The 20,556-nt window shown below is 41.5% G+C and overlaps 2 protein-coding genes across 3 annotated transcripts in view; one reads left to right on the forward strand and one right to left on the reverse strand.

Annotated features, from left to right (window-relative positions):
* The window catches only part of slc47a1 (solute carrier family 47 member 1), a 19,550-nt gene extending 14,037 nt beyond the window's left edge, over window positions 1–5,513 (forward strand). Inside the window, exons 15-17 of one of the 2 annotated variants that reach the window (XM_049591759.1) lie at window positions 3,423–3,517; window positions 3,942–4,046; window positions 4,148–5,513. In XM_049591759.1, coding sequence (XP_049447716.1) covers window positions 3,423–3,517; window positions 3,942–4,046; window positions 4,148–4,543 — 596 coding nt within the window. In that variant the 3' untranslated portion in view covers window positions 4,544–5,513. The remainder of the gene's footprint in view (window positions 1–3,422; window positions 3,518–3,941; window positions 4,047–4,147) is intronic. The other variant, XM_049591760.1, reaches the window with a different exon arrangement.
* Window positions 5,514–6,082: 569 nt separating this feature from the next.
* Window positions 6,083–19,354, reverse strand: LOC125898104 (multidrug and toxin extrusion protein 1-like). The gene is made up of 17 exons (XM_049591765.1): window positions 19,235–19,354; window positions 18,896–19,085; window positions 17,249–17,350; window positions 17,035–17,103; window positions 16,736–16,884; window positions 16,554–16,596; window positions 16,397–16,441; window positions 16,117–16,214; window positions 15,843–15,940; window positions 13,570–13,751; window positions 13,238–13,346; window positions 12,914–12,989; window positions 12,546–12,615; window positions 12,308–12,440; window positions 12,123–12,217; window positions 11,349–11,412; window positions 6,083–11,235 (listed from the first exon to the last, which is right to left on the reverse strand). Exons 1-17 carry the CDS (start codon window positions 19,279–19,281, stop codon window positions 10,997–10,999), a joined length of 1,809 nt encoding a protein of 602 aa, XP_049447722.1. The 5' UTR covers window positions 19,282–19,354; the 3' UTR covers window positions 6,083–10,996.
* Between the last annotated feature and the right edge of the window lie 1,202 nt (window positions 19,355–20,556).

Consider the following 20,556-nt stretch of genomic DNA (forward strand, 5'->3'; position numbering starts at 1 on the left):
TTACCGACAGAAGATGACAGTAAGCGTGCCCCCATCAGTCAGGCTGGAGTACCGCCACGGAGGTTAAGCAATGTACCGCTGTGGACAGGGGCAGCAGCAAAATGTATTTTAGCCACCTAAAAAATCTGTATCAGTTTAAGTGTACACTAGATTTGCTGTCAAGCAGCCCTGTGTGACAGGGATCTGAACTGAAAGTGAAACTTTGCTCTCTTCAAAGCCAAACTCTTTTGACAAAAACAGTAACACCCTTTGTCTACTAAAATTAGCATGTGTATGTGGGATTTTTAAACACGGGACAACCTCCTAAAAATAGGTGATAAACTCTTTCCCATTGCCAGTAGACCAGAGCAGCGTACACGTCTCTGCAGTAGGCCAGTACGCCTTTCTGTATGTGTGTGTTTTCTTTTTTTCTGGTGTGTCACATTCTACGTCATGGATGGGCCAGAAAACAGGTTAGGTTTACAGTCTCTCTCTCAAACTCGACTAATTTGGAAGGCTGTTTGAGCGTGCCTGGGTGGAGATGGATGCTGTTTTGTTGCGGCCTGTCATTGCATCGCACTGCCAAATGGGCTAAAATAAATACATCCACCTGGGTGTGATATTTTAATCACTACTGATCGGAGGCAATCGCAGCTGGAGCTGATAAATACCCATGACTACTCTTATTTGACCCGAGAGTGACGGCGGATTGTAACCTTTCCCATTAAATACAAAGAGCCAGATGTTAGTGGGCGTTAGTTGTTGTTTTTTTTGTCCAGTGGAAAGGGGGCATAATTTTTGCTCGCTTAACTCGGGGGCTGCTGGTCTACTGCTGCCTCGATCAGTTGGTTAGTTAGAGTAATTGTGTGACTTTAGTGTTTTAGGGTGCTTTCAGACCTAGAGTTTGCTTGCTTTGGCCCAAATTAGGAACTACTTTTGTTAATAAGTTGCATAATTGCCTAGAGTTGGTTTGTGTTCTCACGGCAGCATTTACAAGCAGGCCAGATAAAATGCGTTTTGTGTTCTGTAACATGCTCATGTTTGTTTAACCCAAACAATGTGTGATGTGACTACAGTTGGTTCAGATTGAGGTGGGAACATGTCCTCACCATAAAAAAACTGCAGCAGAGTTCGTTTGCAACCAAACCGAGACCACCTCTTCAAGAAAGTCTTGTTCTGGTTGTTTTGGTGCGCACCGGAGCACGATTGCCGTGTTCACATCTGCCCAAACCAACCACATTTAGGGGGCAAATGAACCTGAGTTTGACTGAACCAAACCAAACAGGGCAGGTGTGAAAGTACCCTTAAAGGGTTAGTTCGGATTCACTAAAGTCACACAACAATTCAAACTAACTGATATTGTATGATTTTTTTTAGGTGGCTAAAATATTCATTTTGCTGCCGTCCCCTTCCACAGCAGTACATTGTTTAGCTCCTGTAGTGGTACCCTAGCCTGGCGTTGCCAGACCCAATTCACAAATCGTGAATGGGTCTGGACACAGAGTGTACATTTCCTCTATTCCTGAGGGGCAGTATTAACGGCTGTCACTCAAAGTGCCCCTTCACGCAATTGGAAAGACGGAAAAACAATCAGAGTAAACGAAAAGTGTGACGTAGGCTAGCACAACTCCACTGTAAACAGACCAGCAAGCAAGTGCAGCGGAGATGAGCTGTGATGATGTCTGGGAAAGAGTGTTGCTGGCTTTGCGGATTTCCTCCTCACCGTGGACTCCGAGTTGCATGGCTGTGATTCCCAGCTTGGTCGCCTCCCTGACCTGCTCCTCCATGAGAGCAACTAGCGGAGAAACAACAATAGCCACTGGGTTTTCACTGAGCCCCATCTTTTTCCCAATCAACTGAGCCAGTTGGTCAATTAAACTTTTACCAAACCCCGTAGGAAGGATGGGAAACACATCCTTTTTTTCAATAAAAGCTTTCAGTGCAGCCGTTTGTTCTGCTTTTAAAGAAAATGTACATCCTAGGGGTGTCGGTGGCTTAGTGGTAGAGCAGGCGCCCCATGTACAAGGCTGTCGCTGCAGCGGCCTGGGTTCCAGGTTCCAGCTTGTGGCCCTTTGCTGCATGTCACTCCCTCTCTCTCTCCCCCCTTCACGCTCACCTGTCCTATCAATTAAAGGCACAAAAATGCCCCCAAAAATATCTTAAAAAAAAGAAAAAAAGTACATTCTACATTCCAGTTCATTTACTGTACCATCGCAGTTTCAAAATCAGTAGCCATGTAGGTTGTTTACGAAATGCATTCACTCCACTCCTTGTCCCTCCTATTCTGATGACGTGCCCGCCCCAAAGTAATGAACAGTTGTGAATTCACCTTAATGATTGCATGGCCAGACTGATCTGTGGAGCGAAATCGAATATGAGCTTGCAAGATCAGGATGGTTTCCCCAGGCTAGTGGTACGCCTGCCTGCCTCTCCAAACTGGGGGCATGCTGACTGTCATCTACTGTATAGTAGGTAATACACTGACAATGGATAGGTACCTCATCATGCAACCCCACTACAGAAAAAATATACAAATTCTGATCTAAATCTGAGGTATCCCTTTAAGTATGCCAGCAGAAGATGGACTTGAAGAAGTGTGTCTATATTTAAATCCAGGTTCATTAGTTAAACCCATGAACCCACTGGGTCCTGCTGCAGCAGACATTCCTTAATTTCTCTCCCTACAGCCTGCCATTTACCCCCTGCCAGAGTGGAGCGCTTTGCTGTCCACTCAAAGTGTGCATGCAATGATAAATGAAACACACACACACACACACACACACACACACACACACACACACACACACACACACACACACACACACACAAACACACACACATTCCCCCAATGTGCATCAAAACTTGGTGTGTATCGTCTTGCTTCTATCTACCTTTATTTTGGTGACCCATGAAGAACTTGGTGACATGAAACTTGATAGTGTAACTCTTTGGAAATAAGCTTGACCTGACCCTTTTCCAGGGTGGATTTCTGAAATTCATTTTCTTCAGAGTAGCTCAGAGCGTAATAATGATATAGGGCTGCTTCTAATTTCATATGCAGATATGCAACATGCTTGGAGTTCAGTGTACCTGAGTAGATAATGCCTCTAGCAACTCTTCTGCTCTTTACCGCCATGCACGCATGTCATATCTCCAGGGATGTCACTGTTCATGCCACGAAATGTGGTACACACACTCATGTTCCCCTCAGGATGAATTATAATAACTTGATCCCATGACTTTCCATCTAGCACCATCATCAGGTCATATTTTTAACTGCCCAACAGCCTCCAGCATGGCTGTGTCTTAAATAAGTCTCTCTGTCATAAATATTAAGTATATCATTTATTTTTTCTGTTAACAAATTTTCTTATGAGTGTGTCTCAAGCGAATACATTGTAGATCCGTCTTTAATGTGTGTGTTTTTGTCTCCCTCTGGTTAGGCTTCTGGCTGGGCCTCTTTATATGTATTGTCTTGGAGACTGGTTTCTACATCTATCTAATCTTCAGACTAAACTGGAAGAAAGTCACACACAAGGTAGGATGCTCTTATCTCTCTTTAAACCATGAATGATTTTTAAACCTTTCCAAAAAGGACTGAGGGTAGGAACACAATTGGGATTATCAAATGAAACTTCATGTTAGGGAATTTTTTTTGTTGTTGTATGAATCAAGAAGCAGTCTTGTCAGAAAATGCTGGCATCCCTGCAGCGTGTCCCTCAAACCAATTTAATTTTGGCAGCATTTTAAATCTTTATTTCTCCTGTGTAGCTCTGTGTATCTCTCTAAACTCATTCACAAAAAATTAGCTATTAGAATATTGCATACACACTCTAACATGCCTCAAATTAATACATTTGATAGAATTCTTTTGCAAAGAAAAGTGGAGGTTAGGTGTATTAAATTTGCTTTTGAATTGTGGGTAAACTTGTCAGTGAAAATTCACTGTGATTTATTTTCAGGCTCAAGTGCGGGCTGGAAGAAAATTCATGTCGATACCAATGTGTCCTGCGCAGACAGAGCTGAATGAAGCAATGGTGTCTGACATCTCCGATGGCCCGAATACAGTAAGTGCATGTGTACAGTATGTCTTGTGCAGTTAAGCACATTGTTTTCATGTCTACTCAAGCTAACTCAATACTCAAGCTACTCACATGTTGATTAACAGCAGAATCTTTGCACCCTGAAGGCTCAGTTGGACAGTGAAGCAGCCCCTAACGCCGAAGGCTACAGTCCAGTCATCACCCAGGATCAGGACCTGAAAGCAGGCCTTGAGGCTGTGGCCAACAACACAAATACAGGAGGAGCTGAGGGGGATGCTGAGCAGAGCAGAAAGACATCAAACGCCAAAACTCAAGTGCCGCTTTCAGTCACTCAGCTGATCTTGCGGCGGGGACTCACCTTCATGGTTTTAGTGGTCATTTTGGCCATAGGTGTCGCTTTCCATGTTGCATATCCTGCACCTGAGCTGTCCGCCCACAGCTGGTCCAACTTTACCCTGAACTGGGCTAATGACTCCACTCCTACACCACTGGCTCCGCTGTACCTGACCCAAAATCTCTGAGCTGTCTTTGACCTCTGAATGTACGCATCTAGTGGCTGAACACAGTTCTCACAAACTGATATTTACATCTCAGAGAGAGAGAATATCAAATTCATAGTTTATTCATCGACCTGGTTTGTTATTTTGTAAAACTACAGCCTGACGTGGGCTACTAGATTTGCTTTGTGTAGAGAACAATATGTCTCAGTGCCGCACTGCTGAGCAAATCCACAGAGAGCTGGGAGCAATATCAAATGAGACTGGCAGGATGAACAAAGGTCTTGTAACAAAGATCGTGTTTTAACCTGCTCAGCCTGAGATGCTCAGCTGGGACTACAAGACACATTATAAACCCCTCACTAAGAGACCGCGTGGTTCCTCCACACATAGCTTTTGATTTTTACACTCATTCTTGTCTTGATTTACATGTACTGTGACATATATCTTCTTTTACTCACCTCAAATCATTATCTTGTTTTTAAGCTGTAAGTGTAAGATTGAGTATAGATATGTGATGTGAAATTTACATGTTTTCATGTAAATATGAGCAGGCTACACCAACACAGTCTTGAAGAAATACATGAGCACAACCTCAACAATTTCTTATGTGGTGGTGGGCACAAAATGGGTTAAAATTACGTGTTGGCAACAAGAAAACAATGACAATGCAAAGTTTATTATGAGCGGCTGCAGTTTTGTCGTGTAACAGTCGCAGTTTGGTTAGGTTTAGGGAAAGAAAAACACTTGGTTAGGTGTAGTGAACAAAAGAAAACGGTTGGTTAGGTTTAAAAAAAGATTGTGGGTTCGGTTAAAATAACTGACCTTTGGTTTCACACGGGACACAAACAGCAGTGTTGTGGTTAAAAGTCTATGTTTGTTTGACCCATCCATAAGAGTCCTGCAGGGGTCCCTTTTTGAAAACTGGCTTTCAAAAAAAAAAAAAAAAAAAATGCTGTGGCTTGATAACAGTGATTAAGATGTCAAAAAATTACACACATACTGCACAATCTTTTTCATTGGTTTGTTCTGACATGAACATAAACAGAAATAAAAAAATATATTTTTGTTCTTGTGTTGCCGGTACATAATTTTAACACATTTCATGCCCACCACCAAGTAATCCATTAAGACTTTGTGCATGAGGACTTTGTGCATGTACATCTCACCTATTTCTACGAGACTGGGCTGGCTATACATTCCTGCAATGTCTTCCTGGATCACTGTCACTCAGCCCTGGGATTCTCCAGGACAGAGGTGACTGATGAATAATAAGTTAGTTAATTTTTTACTGTAAATCTGTGGCCAATAATATAGTGTACTGCCATGTGATAGGACACTAATCAATAAAAACACTTTTTAAAATGTATAACAATGAAATTAACTACAGGGAAGCCAAAATATATAATTTCCCCATTGAATGTTTTAGAGTCTGTGATCTGAGCTGCAGAAACAGACTGAACTCTTTTTCAGGTTCTTTTAAATATGCAGTTGAAGGGATGAAATTCAAACTATGTTGCCAGGATCAGAAATTAAAGCACCAATTAATGCAGACTGTTCTCATGCACTGTTTGTATCTATACCTACGAAAAGTAATGCACCAGAATTTGTATATAAACGGCATAATCATGAGCCAATAATTCGTATTTAACACAAGCAATTGGAAAGGCTGTGACCACGTGACCAGCGCTTTGGCGGATGGAAATAAAGAACTTAGTAGTATAAAGACCAAAAGTGCGCATGACAAGGCAGGTTGGCGTGGTGAGTGGGTCAAACAAACACAGGACACTTGTGCCTGTGTCCCGTGTGACACCAAGTGAACTTTGAGTTGTTTTAAGGTACTTCGTCACCATGTTTCTTTCACTAAAGCTAACCTTCATACATTTACATTAAGTACATACTGTGAAGACGCCATTGGTGGGGTGCTAATTCTTGGATATCATACGAACCGTTGTACATGGACACGTTGATTTTTGAGGTCCTGCTATTGACATTATAGTATCCAATGTCCAGAGAATGCTACTCTTGTTCCTGCTAGCATGTAGCTGCCTCAGTAAACAACTTTCACTTGGTCTTATTGAAAAAAAATTATGCTTTTATGAGACAAACATTGTGTGAATAAAACTGCACAAACAGAAGACGTGCCAAACTTATATTTCAATTTCCTCATTCTCCTTCAAATAAACGTAACTGAGAATGACAGATATCTAAATGTAAGCGCCATTGTGCAGTCCACAGATTTCATACTACATTGCGATACAGCAATTATAATATACTTACATATACTTTGATTTTTTTAGACGTTAAAGGCGCTGTATGTAAGAATGTGGCCAAAACAGTTACTGCACTCAAATTCAAAATACTGCCGTGAGTCGTGTCCGCCCCCCCTCCCCTACAGATTCGAGGTTGCTGGACAGCGGCGCGCTGGAGACTGATTTGTTTGCCCATGGGTGGCTGCCATGGCAGGGCCGCGTCGCCGCGTCTTTGATCTTCGGTTTTCCACCGGACCGTTCGAGCAAGTCCGGCTTCTCTGCTGCTAACGCTGCTGCCGGGATACAGCGGAGGAGCCGGCTGCTAATGCTATTTACCAAGACACTGCTAATGCTGCTTGCCGTGCTGCTGTAGCTCAGTCATAACTTTAACTGATGCTGAGACACTACTGACTGCGTGACTGGTAGATGGCGGTGGGTGGCGCAACAGGCCAAAACACAAATTCAAAACATAAACATTATTTGTGGTACGTAAAAAATTTTTTAAATGCGAATATTCTGGCTGTACTGTTGTTGTCGGTGAGATCAGTATGTTATATGAACATTATTCCTTAGTCTCTCTGACATATTAGGAGGATTTTATGACTATTTGCTTTATATTTCTTACATATAGCTCCTTTAAGTGTAGGCATTTTGTGAAATGACATTCAGATATGTAAAAGAAGATGTTGTTTTATGAGCTGGGAAAGAGAGGCTGCTCATGTTAGCTATTGTCACTTTAGTTAAGGTTTAGGAACTCTAAATACTCAGGTAAGGTTTAGCCATTTATTGTGATTGTACCCAGCCTCATTTAATAACTGACTCATGATAAAACAATGACTTAGCTGCTGTTGTTTATGGAAACAGATTGCCCTTCAATATGACACTTAATGTGATCAAAGTGCTGCAGATAGATTGTTTTTTTCCTTTGGGAGAAGAGGCAATCATTGATTTCTGTCACATAACATAAACTATTTAAGTGGTCATTATGTAGTAATAGAAACTGGACACAAAGTTGCTACAAAAGGAGAAATACCTAAAAAAGGCAAATCCAGTGGCCAGTAGTTCTGGACTGTTTAACTGAAATAATAAGCAAAACAACTGCAGCCATAATTCAGCTGACTTCCAGGTACGTTATTGTGCTGCATGGTGACACAACCATGAAGTTAATATGAGATCCGTTAAACCACTGCATCACAAGTTACTGACAGCAGATCTTTACACAGTCACTTGTTAATGATGCCACAGCATGTTACTGATTGCAGTCTCTGGAGGTGAGCGGGCCAAGATTACAGGCTCTGTGAGGAGCCTGTGACAATGTCTGCACTGATGAGCAAGACTGAAGCTCAGACGACAACGTAACCATGTGTGAATCAAGCCTGATTTACATGTTGAATAACGATAAATTAATATGCACTTTTTTTTCCTTTTCTTTATGGGACTGTTGCAAACATCAGTCTGTTGCAAGCTGATGCTGATGTCAGTTTGGAGAGTGCAGATGCTTGTGGGTGTGCTGCCTTAATATAGGCCAGAGTGCAGACTTACCTGTAAGGTGAAAGCTCTTTTGAAGTTATCACCTAATATAAAGTGGTTAGCCTGGTTGTGCCTACATACTACCGAGCCCCCCCTCCTTGTAGTATTTTTGCATTACCTGACAATATTGCAACACATTCTCACTCTCAATTTGTCAAATACGGCAGCTTAGTCAGCAGTCCTGGGCTTCAAACTATGACGTTCTAGGTACCACTATAGCGTCAAATCAATGTTTCGCACAGGAAACGAACAGCAGTCTTCTGGATGAAATTCCTGTGTATGTTTGACCAATCCGATGGATAAGGCATCCCAGCCTTGTGCACTGGAATCAGGTGCTGACAGCCTCTGACCAAACTGCCATTTTTGACGCCCTGGAAATGAGAATGAGCTAAGATCCCTCGCAATGTGTTTTATGTTACCTCACAGTATTTTTGTACTCCCTTCCAATTGTTTCTCTGCAGTGGATAAAGTTAAAATGCCAGCAGTTGACCAAAGACTCTCGTTATAATATGAAATCTTTAGAAAATGATTTTATATATATAGGCCTACAGGTAGTTACAGGTAGTTTAGTTACTGATTGTCTCTCATGCCAGCAGTATCAGTTTGTGCGCTGCATATAAACTTAATTCTGTGATTTTTGTCCCCAAAGAATGCATGTTTCTGTGTTTCACAGTGTGCACCTGAGGGAGCCATCTTATTATTGCTGTATCTGTAATTTATAATAGCCCACCAAAAGCATACAATCTAAATGAATCCGTTTTGGTATTAACCACTGTTAATATGTAGTGCTGTAGTACCAGACAATGTTCCGGAAACAGCTTTGGTAATAGGCTACTACATCAGCATATGTAATGCCCAGTTCAAAGTAAAATGCAATGTGCTGATCCTAACTTGGGTGTTGCCCTGGTGAACAGCTAAGCGGAAATAAACATTTGGATAAGAAAAGTACTACAAGACACACAACACAAAATGTATTTTGAGGGGACGCAAAAAAAAAAAAATTATTGCTGTTACTTTTTTGGGACTCTGGAAAAATACAACTAAAACTGGACTAAACAATTTCAGTTGATATATACCTCTGTAAGTAAGAGTTGGAATTCAAGGAATATGTGAATTTACTTTAAGAGTATTTACCAAAAATGTATGTTTTAGGCCACAGGAAATACAGTGTGACAGAGATTAAATGTATTTTGGCCAGATTATTTTGATCCAAGTGTTACTTGCAAAAAGTTACAGAGCTGGTGCACCATGCTTACTCTAATTTGCTGCCGTCCGTCATCTGCTAACCAACGCTGACATGGTTTCATATCAAACAGCCCTAGACAGTATTGCCATTTTGGGAAATATGCGTTCTGTAGAGTTAGATGAGAAGATCAAATTCCATTCTCTAGTCAGTAAATACGAGGCTACAGTGAGCAACTGGCTGCTTTACCTGTATGGACGAATCAAATTACACATTATGATGAGCTCTTGAGGGGCTGGTCGGTGAATTTTTTTTACCTATGGACAGAGCCAGGCTGTTTCCCTGTTTCCACTCTTTGTGCTAAGCTAAGGTAACTGGCTTCAGGCTGTAGCCTTGTATTTCACAGACAGTAATATCAATCTTCTCATACAATTAGAACAAGCACATTTCACAAAATGTCTAACCATTGCTTTTGATGGGTCTGTAGAGAAACACCATGTGTACTTTATGTATTTCTGAAGATCCCACGTGGTTAGTTGTTTGCTGTTACCAGGGTGAATTCTTTATTTGTGAGCAGGCTATAACTGTGAAGCCTGAGCTAGCTAGTTATCTGCTCCTGCACAGAGTGCACAGGTGGTTGATTTGCTCAGTTTGACATGTCTTCATCCAGCCAGCACGTTGCAGTGTGAGAGTACAGACCTTTCATTATCATCAAATTTGGCAACACAGATCAAAGGAAAGAAAAATAAACCAAAGAAAAAGAGAGCAGCTTTTCTGTCTTTGATGATGAAAGCACACATCCACAGATGCGCTGTAGCCTAAATATAGCATTTAATCATGCTCTTTCTAATTGTGGCATCAATTCAGACTATATATTTCATAATGAGAACATATATTTCGTCAGTGCCTTGATTGGAGCCAATCTTACACAGCATGTTTCTATATAAAGGAGACACGTATACATTTTTTTTCTGCTCACCTCTTCATCAGATGCTTCATTTAAGTCGTGTTTCTTAGATTTTCTAAAAAATGACTGACATAAGAACTGCAAAATGGAGTAGGTTTGAACTATTAATAAGACTAGAGCAAGGAAGAGCTAAGTGACATAAACACTATTGCTGTAACTGCTCTTGGAAAATATATGAAACTATAAAGACAAACCCTTCAATATGACGTAATGAGGAAATAAACTCATAACTTTTCAAACTTTTTAAATGGAGCAATAACTTATTCAATGCAATTAAAGAACATTTTACTTGTGTAACATGTATCATTGCAATGCAGCTACAGTATTTTCACATCATTAGTGCAAAATAAATGGTCTGGAATTTTGTAAAAGTGCAAGTATGAAAAGGAAATTTATCATTACAAATTGCTTTAGATGGTGAGATGGAAGCTGCCTAGACTCTCTTATTTTCTAACTTTACTGCTTAACATGAAGATGCATCTGTACTCTCGAAGGCAGACTCACAGAGCTTTGTTTCATGCTGCACAAACAAGGTCTGATAATGGTCACTTGTCTAATTCGAGCAGTCTGATGAGCAGCTCACTGATGAAGACTCCAGCAGCGAGGATGATGAACATGAGCAGCACAGCGAGGCCACGTCGCACCACCAGCTGCCTGACTGACAGAGCCATGTCATCTGAGGTCTGCTGACCTGCACCGAGCGCCTCCAGCTTCCCCTCTGCAGGAGTGCAAGAACTGGATCGACTGGTCTTTATGGGGGCCTGTTTCTCGCCGGTGTCCAGTGCTGTGAGGGAAAGAGTTTAATAATATGGTTAGCTGTGCAACAGTTCCCAGAAAGAAGATGATAGATGATTCATAGGTAGCTGTATGTAAAATGCAGGAACAGTTTGTGGTTACCCTTGTTTTCTATCACGAAGATCTTGTTTGTCTCTGTGACGTGGACTCCAGCTCTTACCAGCGCCTACACAGAAATATTTAAAACAACAACTAAATCACATTTTTCTGTATTATGTGAAATGCATATATCCTAATCTTTACTTGTTCCTGTGGGTTACGGCAACACTAAACCCCTGAGCTTGTCTGAGAAGGACTAAATGCATAAACTCGCTATTTTTAAATATCCCATGGAGAGAGACTCTCACTGCAGCCTGTTCTATTTTGTTCTGAAAATGTCAGCATGCAGTCTCGTTCTGTGGATGATAAACAAGGCACAGACTTCCCTCTGTGTCACCGGTAATGAGGTAATACAGTGAGTGACAACAACCCCGCCCACATTTAAGAGACTTGTTTGAGGTGGAAACACTAGGGTCTAGGTACCATGTCTGAAGGGTTACTTTTGGTTCCAAAGGTACCATACTGAAAGTGTTTGGTGGAAACAGGGCTACAGTGACAACTTGCTGGGAGTGAATAGCGTAATCTTAGCGTAGTTAGTATCTTTGGGTTCGGGGGAAGGTATCAAGTATTCTCAAGTCAAAAGGCTCAAGTCCAAGCAAAGTCATGAGTCATTGGCCTTAAAGTCCAAGCTGAGTTGCAAGCCTTTTTTGATTTTGTAAAGCTGAGTCGAAAGTCATTGAATTTGTGACTTTAGTGTCACCCGAGTCTAGGTCATGTAACTTGAGTCCACACCTCTGAATATTAGCATCACATGATATGACCAGTGGAGTCACTCACCTCTTTAGTGGCTTTCCTCCAGTTTAGTTTACACAGGAAAACTAAAAAAAATATGGACAGTACCACAGCACAAATTAAAAACCCTGTCCACAGCCCTGCAAGAGAAAAAGAGGGACGGTTTATTAGTTTGAGTAGAAATATGATAAGACTCTCACTTACTGCATAAATATTTAATCCATCCTCACCTACAATGCCCATTTTGACAGGAAACATCAAAGACACTCCAATGGGGAACCCAATGAAGTAGTAACCCACCAAGTTGCACAAAGCACCAATCTTTTGCTTCCCTGCCCCCCTGACAATACCTCCAGTCACACCCTGTGGTGATAAAAAAAAGAGAAATGTTAAATCTGTGCCAGCAGAGTTTGATTTTTTTTTTGCTCAGCCAGGAGATAAAGTGATGTGTGTGATGGAGTTTCTCACCGCAAAGGCCTCTGCGACATGGATGAAACTGTACATCTTCATGACATCAGCCACCCTTTGAATAATGTCTCTAAAAGCAAAATGCACACACGGATATGAAAATGAAATTCTAACAAAGACAGGTAAGTGCAAAGGTGATTGAAATATGTTTGTTGCTTAGATTGAATAACTACAATGACCATGTCTCTGGTAGTGACAGTGCAAAAAGCCACAAGTCCAGACCTACTTTGCTGTCAAGAGTCAGTGTCCTCTTAAGTTAATACATAATGAATTTTGAATTATTTTATGAGCTCTCTGTGTGAGGGGTTGCCTGTTAGTTACTGTTTCTGTGGTGAGAAAACACAAAAGGTTTTAAAATCTGTACTTACTTCTCTGTGGTGAAAATGTAACCAACCACATCCTTAGATACACCAAGACAAGCTCCGATAAGACACGCGACAATAGCTGGAATGGGCATCAGAAAACAGCACGTTATTAGACAAGGGTGGGAAATATATAAAATATAATGTGTATTAGTATATATTTTAAATTAATGTATGACAGAGAAAACTCAACAGAAAGTTGTTTTAAATGGACAAATATGGCACACGGCCTTGAAAAATACTGCTGCTCTGCAACATAACTCCACCCTGCAGCTATTGCCTACTGTACACTGCAGTGGAGCTTTGTCAAGCTACATATTTAATTCATACATGCACAGATGAGGGAGACCTTGCTGGACATCTTTGCTTGCTCTGTGTTTCCAGCACCAAAAGCATTTCCAACGCGAACACTGGCAGCCACAGAGAAACCCATTGGAAACTGTGGTGGAGAAAAAATGGTGGGAAAATAGAAACAATCCATTCATAGCCAAATACACCAACGCATTAAGATTATTGGGTATCATCCTTTTGGTATCTGCACAAATAGTACATTAGCACAAATTCTGTTCTATTACTTAATTAATTCATACCAAATCAAAAAAAGTTATGTACAGTAAGAAAGAAATCCTAAATATAACACAAAAGCAATGTAAGGCAGTTACCATATAAGCAATAGCAGCCAGTTCATAAACTATAGACTGAGCTCCCAACTCAACCTCGCCGATGACGCCTGCCAGGAACCCTGCAATCTCATACAGCCACCACTCCAGACAATGCATCAGCATGCTGGGGATGGCCAGGTGGAGGAAAGGACCCCACTCCTGCAGGCAGTCTCCTGACCAGCCTAGGAGATAATAGGAGATATGATGGATCCGGTGAAATGTATTTAAACCCATTAACACAGCCACGTCACACTAAAGAACAATGAAGCAGCCCTATGAAAATTTGTTTATACTCAACTCATTTAAATAAAAAACACAAAGTTGAAGGACTGTTTTCTATCATGATAAAGAAGAAACACAAGTAATTAATGTACCTGGATACTAAACATATTGGCAAAATGTTCACTGACAACATATTTTCTGCCAAAATAGGCAATCTTGCAAATACGTTATCCACTCATAGTGACTACAGCATTATTTCTTTTTATTATTACTGTTCTTCCCTTGACGTAAGGAAAGTGCTTTTGCTGCCTCTTTTAGCCTCTTTGGCTTCCTGTCTATTTTAGGATTCATTTTAAACTGTTACTGTTTACTTTTAAGTCTCTTCATGTCCTGGCTCCAGGTTACATTTCAGACCTTTTAATCCCTTATGAACCTCTGCACAGTTTGATATCCTCAGACAAAGGTCTTTTGTTTGTTCCGGAGTCCAGACTTAAGATTAGAGGGGACAGAGCCATTGGAATCAGGCCCTGAGGCTCTGCAACAACCTGCCCAAGGAATATAAGGCTGCCAGAGTCACTGCCATCATTTGAGTCGCTTCTAAAAACGTGCTTCGATCGGAAAGCATATCCTGATTTTATCTGAGCTGTTTACGTTTTCTCTAAACATGACTCAGCAAGAGATTCTGTTAACGGTTTAGTACTATACAAATATAATTTTTAGGAGACAAGGTTGACCAAGGACCTTGCTGTCAGACACCTGCCATTGTCACATCGACAAAGCAAAATTGAGCAAAAACTGTCATCCATTAGTCCAAGAATGCAGAAATGCTGGCAGCTCTGCGGGGCTGCTGTGTTCACACTAGGAGCAACACAGCAACAGGCTACAGTCATTTTCAATGGAGGTCGCTGTCATGAAGCTGCAAGATATTGCCTGACAGTTGTCGCTGCTGATGGGAGTGACATGCTACAAATCAAAGCTGAGCTGGCCTCAACTTTTTTTCAGTGCTCCAATGACACGATGAAGCCTCAACCGATCACGTTTTTGTTTCTAGCTGTGGTACTGTGTTGTGCTGATGCTGTGCTCGCTTTATGTGCATTGCAGTCCTCAGACATTGATGAAATGCACAGATTTTTTTTGACCACATACATAAATTAGATGCGCTCAGTCAAGATGCTTCGTGGCAGGCACGAGTCCAGGACGATGTAAATACATTAATAAGTGCTGGAGCAACACTTCAAGAGTGACTCGGCGATAATGTAGCTCATAGTAAAGTAAATCCAGAGGACAGAAATTAGTGTTAAGTTTAAATGACGCCAGAGCTGTAATACTTTACTATTTGTACACATCCAGTTGATTAATTCCAATTAATTGTAAAGCTATAGCGTAGCCTAGAGTCTTTTTGTAACACTGAAACCACACCAAGCAGCGCCAAAGTGCGGCTCACTGCAGTATTTTAATAACGTTTTTCTGCTGCCAGGAGGTGCATTATTTCAGGTGGGAGAAAATTCTTTGTAACATGGGTCAACAAGTCACAGGAGTCACAGGATTCTGTTAACTGACTGGATGCTTGTATTCTCTGGCTGCAAGTCACCGCTTAAAGTTAAACTTCCCCTATCTTTTAGTTTGGCTGCACTTTTCCACATAATCAAATGGGTAGATGCAGCTCAGTGTGGTCACCACAGCGTTCCATTGATGTTATATTGCAGTTTGCCACAAGCTACACTCCACTGCTGCTTGGTGTGTTTTCGATGCGCACAGCAGGTGAACATCTAAAAGAGTGAAACTGATCTGCAGACAAGCAAAAAAAAATTAACAAACAAAGAGAGTAAAATTTACAATTATAAATGAATTATTAGTCTACATTTACTTTTATGGAGCATTTACATTTAAATTGAGCTGTTACTTTTTGACTAGGCTAAGTAAAATAATTCATTTTCCTGATAATTGGAAAAACGAAGTTCTTTCCAGAAGTCTTTCAAGAATTTATTGCATAAGGACATAATGGTCAAATGAAAAGTTATCCCTACAGTAGTTTAATCCACAAAATTTACCATCCCATGTAGCTTTGTGCAGTCCCCTGGAGCACATGTACACAAACAAGAAGACAGCCAAGGAGTACTGTGCGATGGCATTAGCAGCTGCAGATCCACTTTAGCGCCGTCAAGATGTTAAAACCACAAAAAAGGTAGAAAAACAAAGCATTGCCAGTCAGTCATACAAAAAAAGTCCTCTAATAAAGCCTCCACTTGACTATTAAGAACGACTATTAAGCATGCTGTCTCCTTACTATCAAAGATCATGACTCAGTTAGAGGACTGTACTCACGCAACCCCCAGATTCAGACGGTTGAGGAAGATGTAGTTGATTATCACATTTAAAATGTTCCCCATGACTCCAGATATCACCTGGGGCCACATGATGCCCTGTGAGCCAAAGCAAGCTGTTTAAAAAAGATACACGCCGTTTCAACACATCAGTGCACCTGCTGTTTGTTACTGTCTCACAGAACATGCTCCTCTCTAACACGCAATAACGGTCTCATTACCGACAAACTTTAAGTCATTATTTCGTTTCACACCAGTGGTCTTGCAGCCATTAAACGCACCTGATTCTGAAGATACCTCCCCTGCAGCTGGTACATGAAGGCGGCCTGCAGAATGGAGGCGATGAATGGGGTTAATTAGATCGATAATGCAACACAACAGCCATTCAAAACAGTGTATATGGATGGAGATACAAAGAAATGTGGAGGCTGAACTCACAGGCAGAGCCGGCATAAAGATCTTCACATACAGCTGGGCGAGTCTTTGGGAAGATGGTAAACAAGTGCAATAAATCAAAATGAATAACTCGATTCATGGGTAATAAGTATATACATAGCATCTGGAGTCAGTTTGTCTTATTGTATGGCTGTGATGCTGCTGTTGAGGTGTAGAGGGTTCACCTGGCGACCTCTGCGCTCTGCCTGACAGCCAGCAGAATGGGTTGGGTGTTAATGAGAACGGCCCAGCAGGGGAAACAGGCTAAGAGCAGAATCAGAACTCCCTTTTGGAGTATCACTCCGACACGCTTTAGGTTACCGCTCCCATAAGTCTGCAACAAAGGGGGTCAGAAAAACAAGAAAATAAAACACTACTCCTACAAGAGAAAGGGCAGGACGAACAAAGGGAAACTAATCTGAAAGAGCAAACTGTGAACACAGCGGCAATTGACCTGGTTGTGTAAATAAGATGAACTGAATACCTGAGATATGAGAGTATCACACGCTGAAGCCAAACCACAGCCAATGGAGATACCTGTGACATTTATTACCTGTATTGAAATTAGTCCAGAAAAAAAAAAGAAAACAGATTCATGCTCAGATAGGTAAATGTCTGAATAAAATAAAGCTAAAAGCAACACAAGAGAATGAGCTGCGATGCCTGAGAGCAGAATGCCAAAAACAAAACTCTCTCACCGCTAACGCAGAAGCCACCCCCCCCAGCTCTGTGTCCCCCAGGTGACCGCAGAACACCATGCTGATGAAGCCGATCATGAAGGTCATCATCTGGGAAATCAACTGAAAAACAAAATCATGCTCACTCCTTTTCATAACTATAAAAACATAAAATTAACTGCCCCTCACATGAACTCCATATGTGGCGCATACAGTAGCGAATGAAGGTATTATTCCTGGGAAAAACAAAAAAAAACAACACTTGTTTCAAAAGGGCCTTCAGGTAAGAAAAGTTCTTATTTGCTCTGGCAGCTGACATGTGTTATACTTTGGTTTTGCTGCGGCTCCTTTGTATTTCTAAACGTCTTTACTACTTCTCTTTTCTTCTTTAGAAAGTAGTTCTAGTGATTGCTGGTGTAGGTTTTTGACAGCCTTTGGCATCAAAAGGTTTGCACAAAAGGAAACTAAATGTCCTCATCTATCAAGTTCTGGCTTTGTGTGATGAATAGGAGTCAGTGAAAAGTGGATACATGTTGGGATCTGCAAATTGACGAACTATTTTTCTCCTCCCAAAGTTATAATTTTCTGCTCAGGAGACACTTGCGAATGCACCTTATTTCTATGGTATTGTTTGGAACAAAACTCTGATCTAGTCTGTCAAGCATGTATCAAGTTTATGGATTTGAGATGGTGTATAGATGGATTTAGGCAGGGCCGTTAATAACCTATTTAACACTGGGGGCTGACCATTTTCAATCTACTGCAGTACACAGTTGGGTGGGCATTTAGAGCTTATTTGTATATTATAATCACAACCTACGATTTAGGGGTGTGGCTCAGAGGTAGAGCAGATTGTCCACTAATCGGAAGATCAGCGATTCAATCCCTGGCTCCTCCAGTCTGCATGTCGAAGTATCTTTTGGCAAGACACTGAACCTCAAATTGCCCCTGATGGCTGTTCCATCAGTGTGTGAGTGCGTGTGAATGGTTACTGAGTAACAGGCGGCACCTTGTATGATAGCGTCAGCCACCAGTGTGTGAATGTGTATGCGAATGAGTGAATGTGACATGTAGTGTAAAGGCACTTTGAGTGGTCAGATACTAGAAAAGAGCTACACAAGTGCGGTCCATTTACCATTTACATTTGATTTCGATTTAATCGTATTAATTTAGATATGTCTGTAACTTCCTCTCGAACATTTGATGCTTCTATGGCGTTTATTTATTTCAGTGAGATGCTGTAATCTATTTTAGCGAAAATGCCGCCACTTTTTTAACACTAACAGGCAATTCTTTTTCCCATTAGTCCCAGTGGTTTGGAGTTATTACCCTGTTAATTACTGTTATAATAAAGCAGGTGGTAAATTGAAAAGGATTACTGGTACACCACAATCCTCACATTAACTGTAAAGCAATTTAAGCCTTTTCAAATAACCAGTAACGCAGACATTTTCACTTTTGTCATGTTAATAAGTGACGCACACTGGAAACTACTGTAAGTAAGAGCTGGTTTTAAAAATGTGCAATCCTTACAGCCTCATCAAGAGAGTTGTTCCTGTATTGAATGACTTACACTTAGTCATTCTGAATGCCGGTATCTTTAGCTCTGATAATGTTTAATCTGGCGCAGTATAATTCGACTCTTGTCCCATCTAAGCACAATCTTACCACGGGTCCCGCCAGTTTTAAAAGCTGAACTGTTTCATTCTTGTAGTCCACAGGTACCCAGAGCTTGATGCTTTTCAGGCAGGATCCGCAGCGTGAGTCAACACTGTGAGCAGCAGGAGGAGGTGATTCGTCAGTTTTCGACTGTCCATTTACTCCTCTACATGCGCTTTTTGTTGCTAAATCTTCCATACTGAAATGAGAGTTGGCAGAAAACAGAGCTCAATCCCAAACTGAATGATTGTACAGTACAATTGCCCTCAGACACAAAGAAGAAGGCTGGGGGTAATCAATAACAAATTACGAGGGTAATGATCAATAACCAAGGCAATGTCCGCCGACCTTGCTCTCTGTCTGTGAGAGTGGGCATATACAGTATGCTGGGGCATTCACATCTCTCCACCTCCAACCCACCAACATGCTGTCCACTCCCCTTAAAATGGTGCCAAAATGAAGCTGGTTGGTTTTTCTCTCAGCTGCTCTGCAGCATCACAGATCGCTTCTGTTTCACTGCACATTTCAAAGGAATTAAGTGTTCTTGGTCAAAGTATGAATACACATACCTGTAACTAAACACAGTATGAGTAACAGGGCTTTCACTCTGTTTAAACCTTTCCTTAACAGGGCATCTTACTGTAGAGAATAAGTTGGGAAAGCTTCAAGGAAAAGTGAAGGCCTTGCTCATAGTTATGTCATGAGGGGTTAAAATATAACTGGAGGTATCTGTAGTCAGGTGATGATTCTCTGTGGGTTTGTCATTATCAGTGACCCTACCTGACCCTTTGTTAAAATAAAATAATAATTAGAGCAGATTTAAAGTGACTAATAACTGATATTTTACACTAACAATGTTACTATCAGGGCGGCACGGTGGTGTGGTGGTTAGCACTCTCGCCTCACAGCAAGAGGGAGCCCTTCTGTGCGGAGTTTGCATGTTCTCCCCGTGTCAGCGTGGGTTCTCTCCGGGCACTCCGGCTTCCTCCCACAGTCCAAAGACATGCAGATTGGGGACTAGGTTAATTGATAACTCTAAATTGTCCGTAGATGTGAATGTGAGCGTGAATGGTTGTTTGTCTCTATGTGTCAGCCCTGTGATAGTCTGGCGACCTGTCCAGGGTGTACCCTGCCTCTCGCCCGATGTCAGCTGGGATAGGCTCCAGCCCCCCCGCGACCCTTGTGAGGATGAAGCGGTTAGAAGATGAATGAATGAATGAATGAATGTTACTATCATTGTAGTCATCACCTGAATCTGCATCTTCACTCAGATTTACTGAGTTTTATAGCAAGTTTCAGCACATTGTTTAGGGCCAGATGGGTCCACTAAAAATCTCAGGGTGGTACACTAAAACCAAAACCCATAACTTTATGTCAGTCAGACAACTCACGTTTAAATGTTTATTTCAACAGCAGAACATGGTTAGAGTTCAGCGTCTGAGCGGCCTCATCACTCCCCGCAGATATGTTTACATGAGATTTTGGGAAGTGATGATTAAATATTTTCCCCCCTAGCCAAAGCCTGCAGGTGTATGCTGGGGTGGAGGTGGGGTTGAAAGAGCGAGCAGCAGTTTTGATGCAGGGCAGCAGTGGCATAAACAATGCAAAGAAACAGACCGCCACAGGAGGGTGTGTTTGTAGATTACACATTGGGGGGGTGATATATGAGG

This window comes from Epinephelus fuscoguttatus, linkage group LG12, assembly GCF_011397635.1.
Source record: "Epinephelus fuscoguttatus linkage group LG12, E.fuscoguttatus.final_Chr_v1".
In the NCBI taxonomy this organism is placed as follows: domain Eukaryota; kingdom Metazoa; phylum Chordata; class Actinopteri; order Perciformes; family Serranidae; genus Epinephelus; species Epinephelus fuscoguttatus.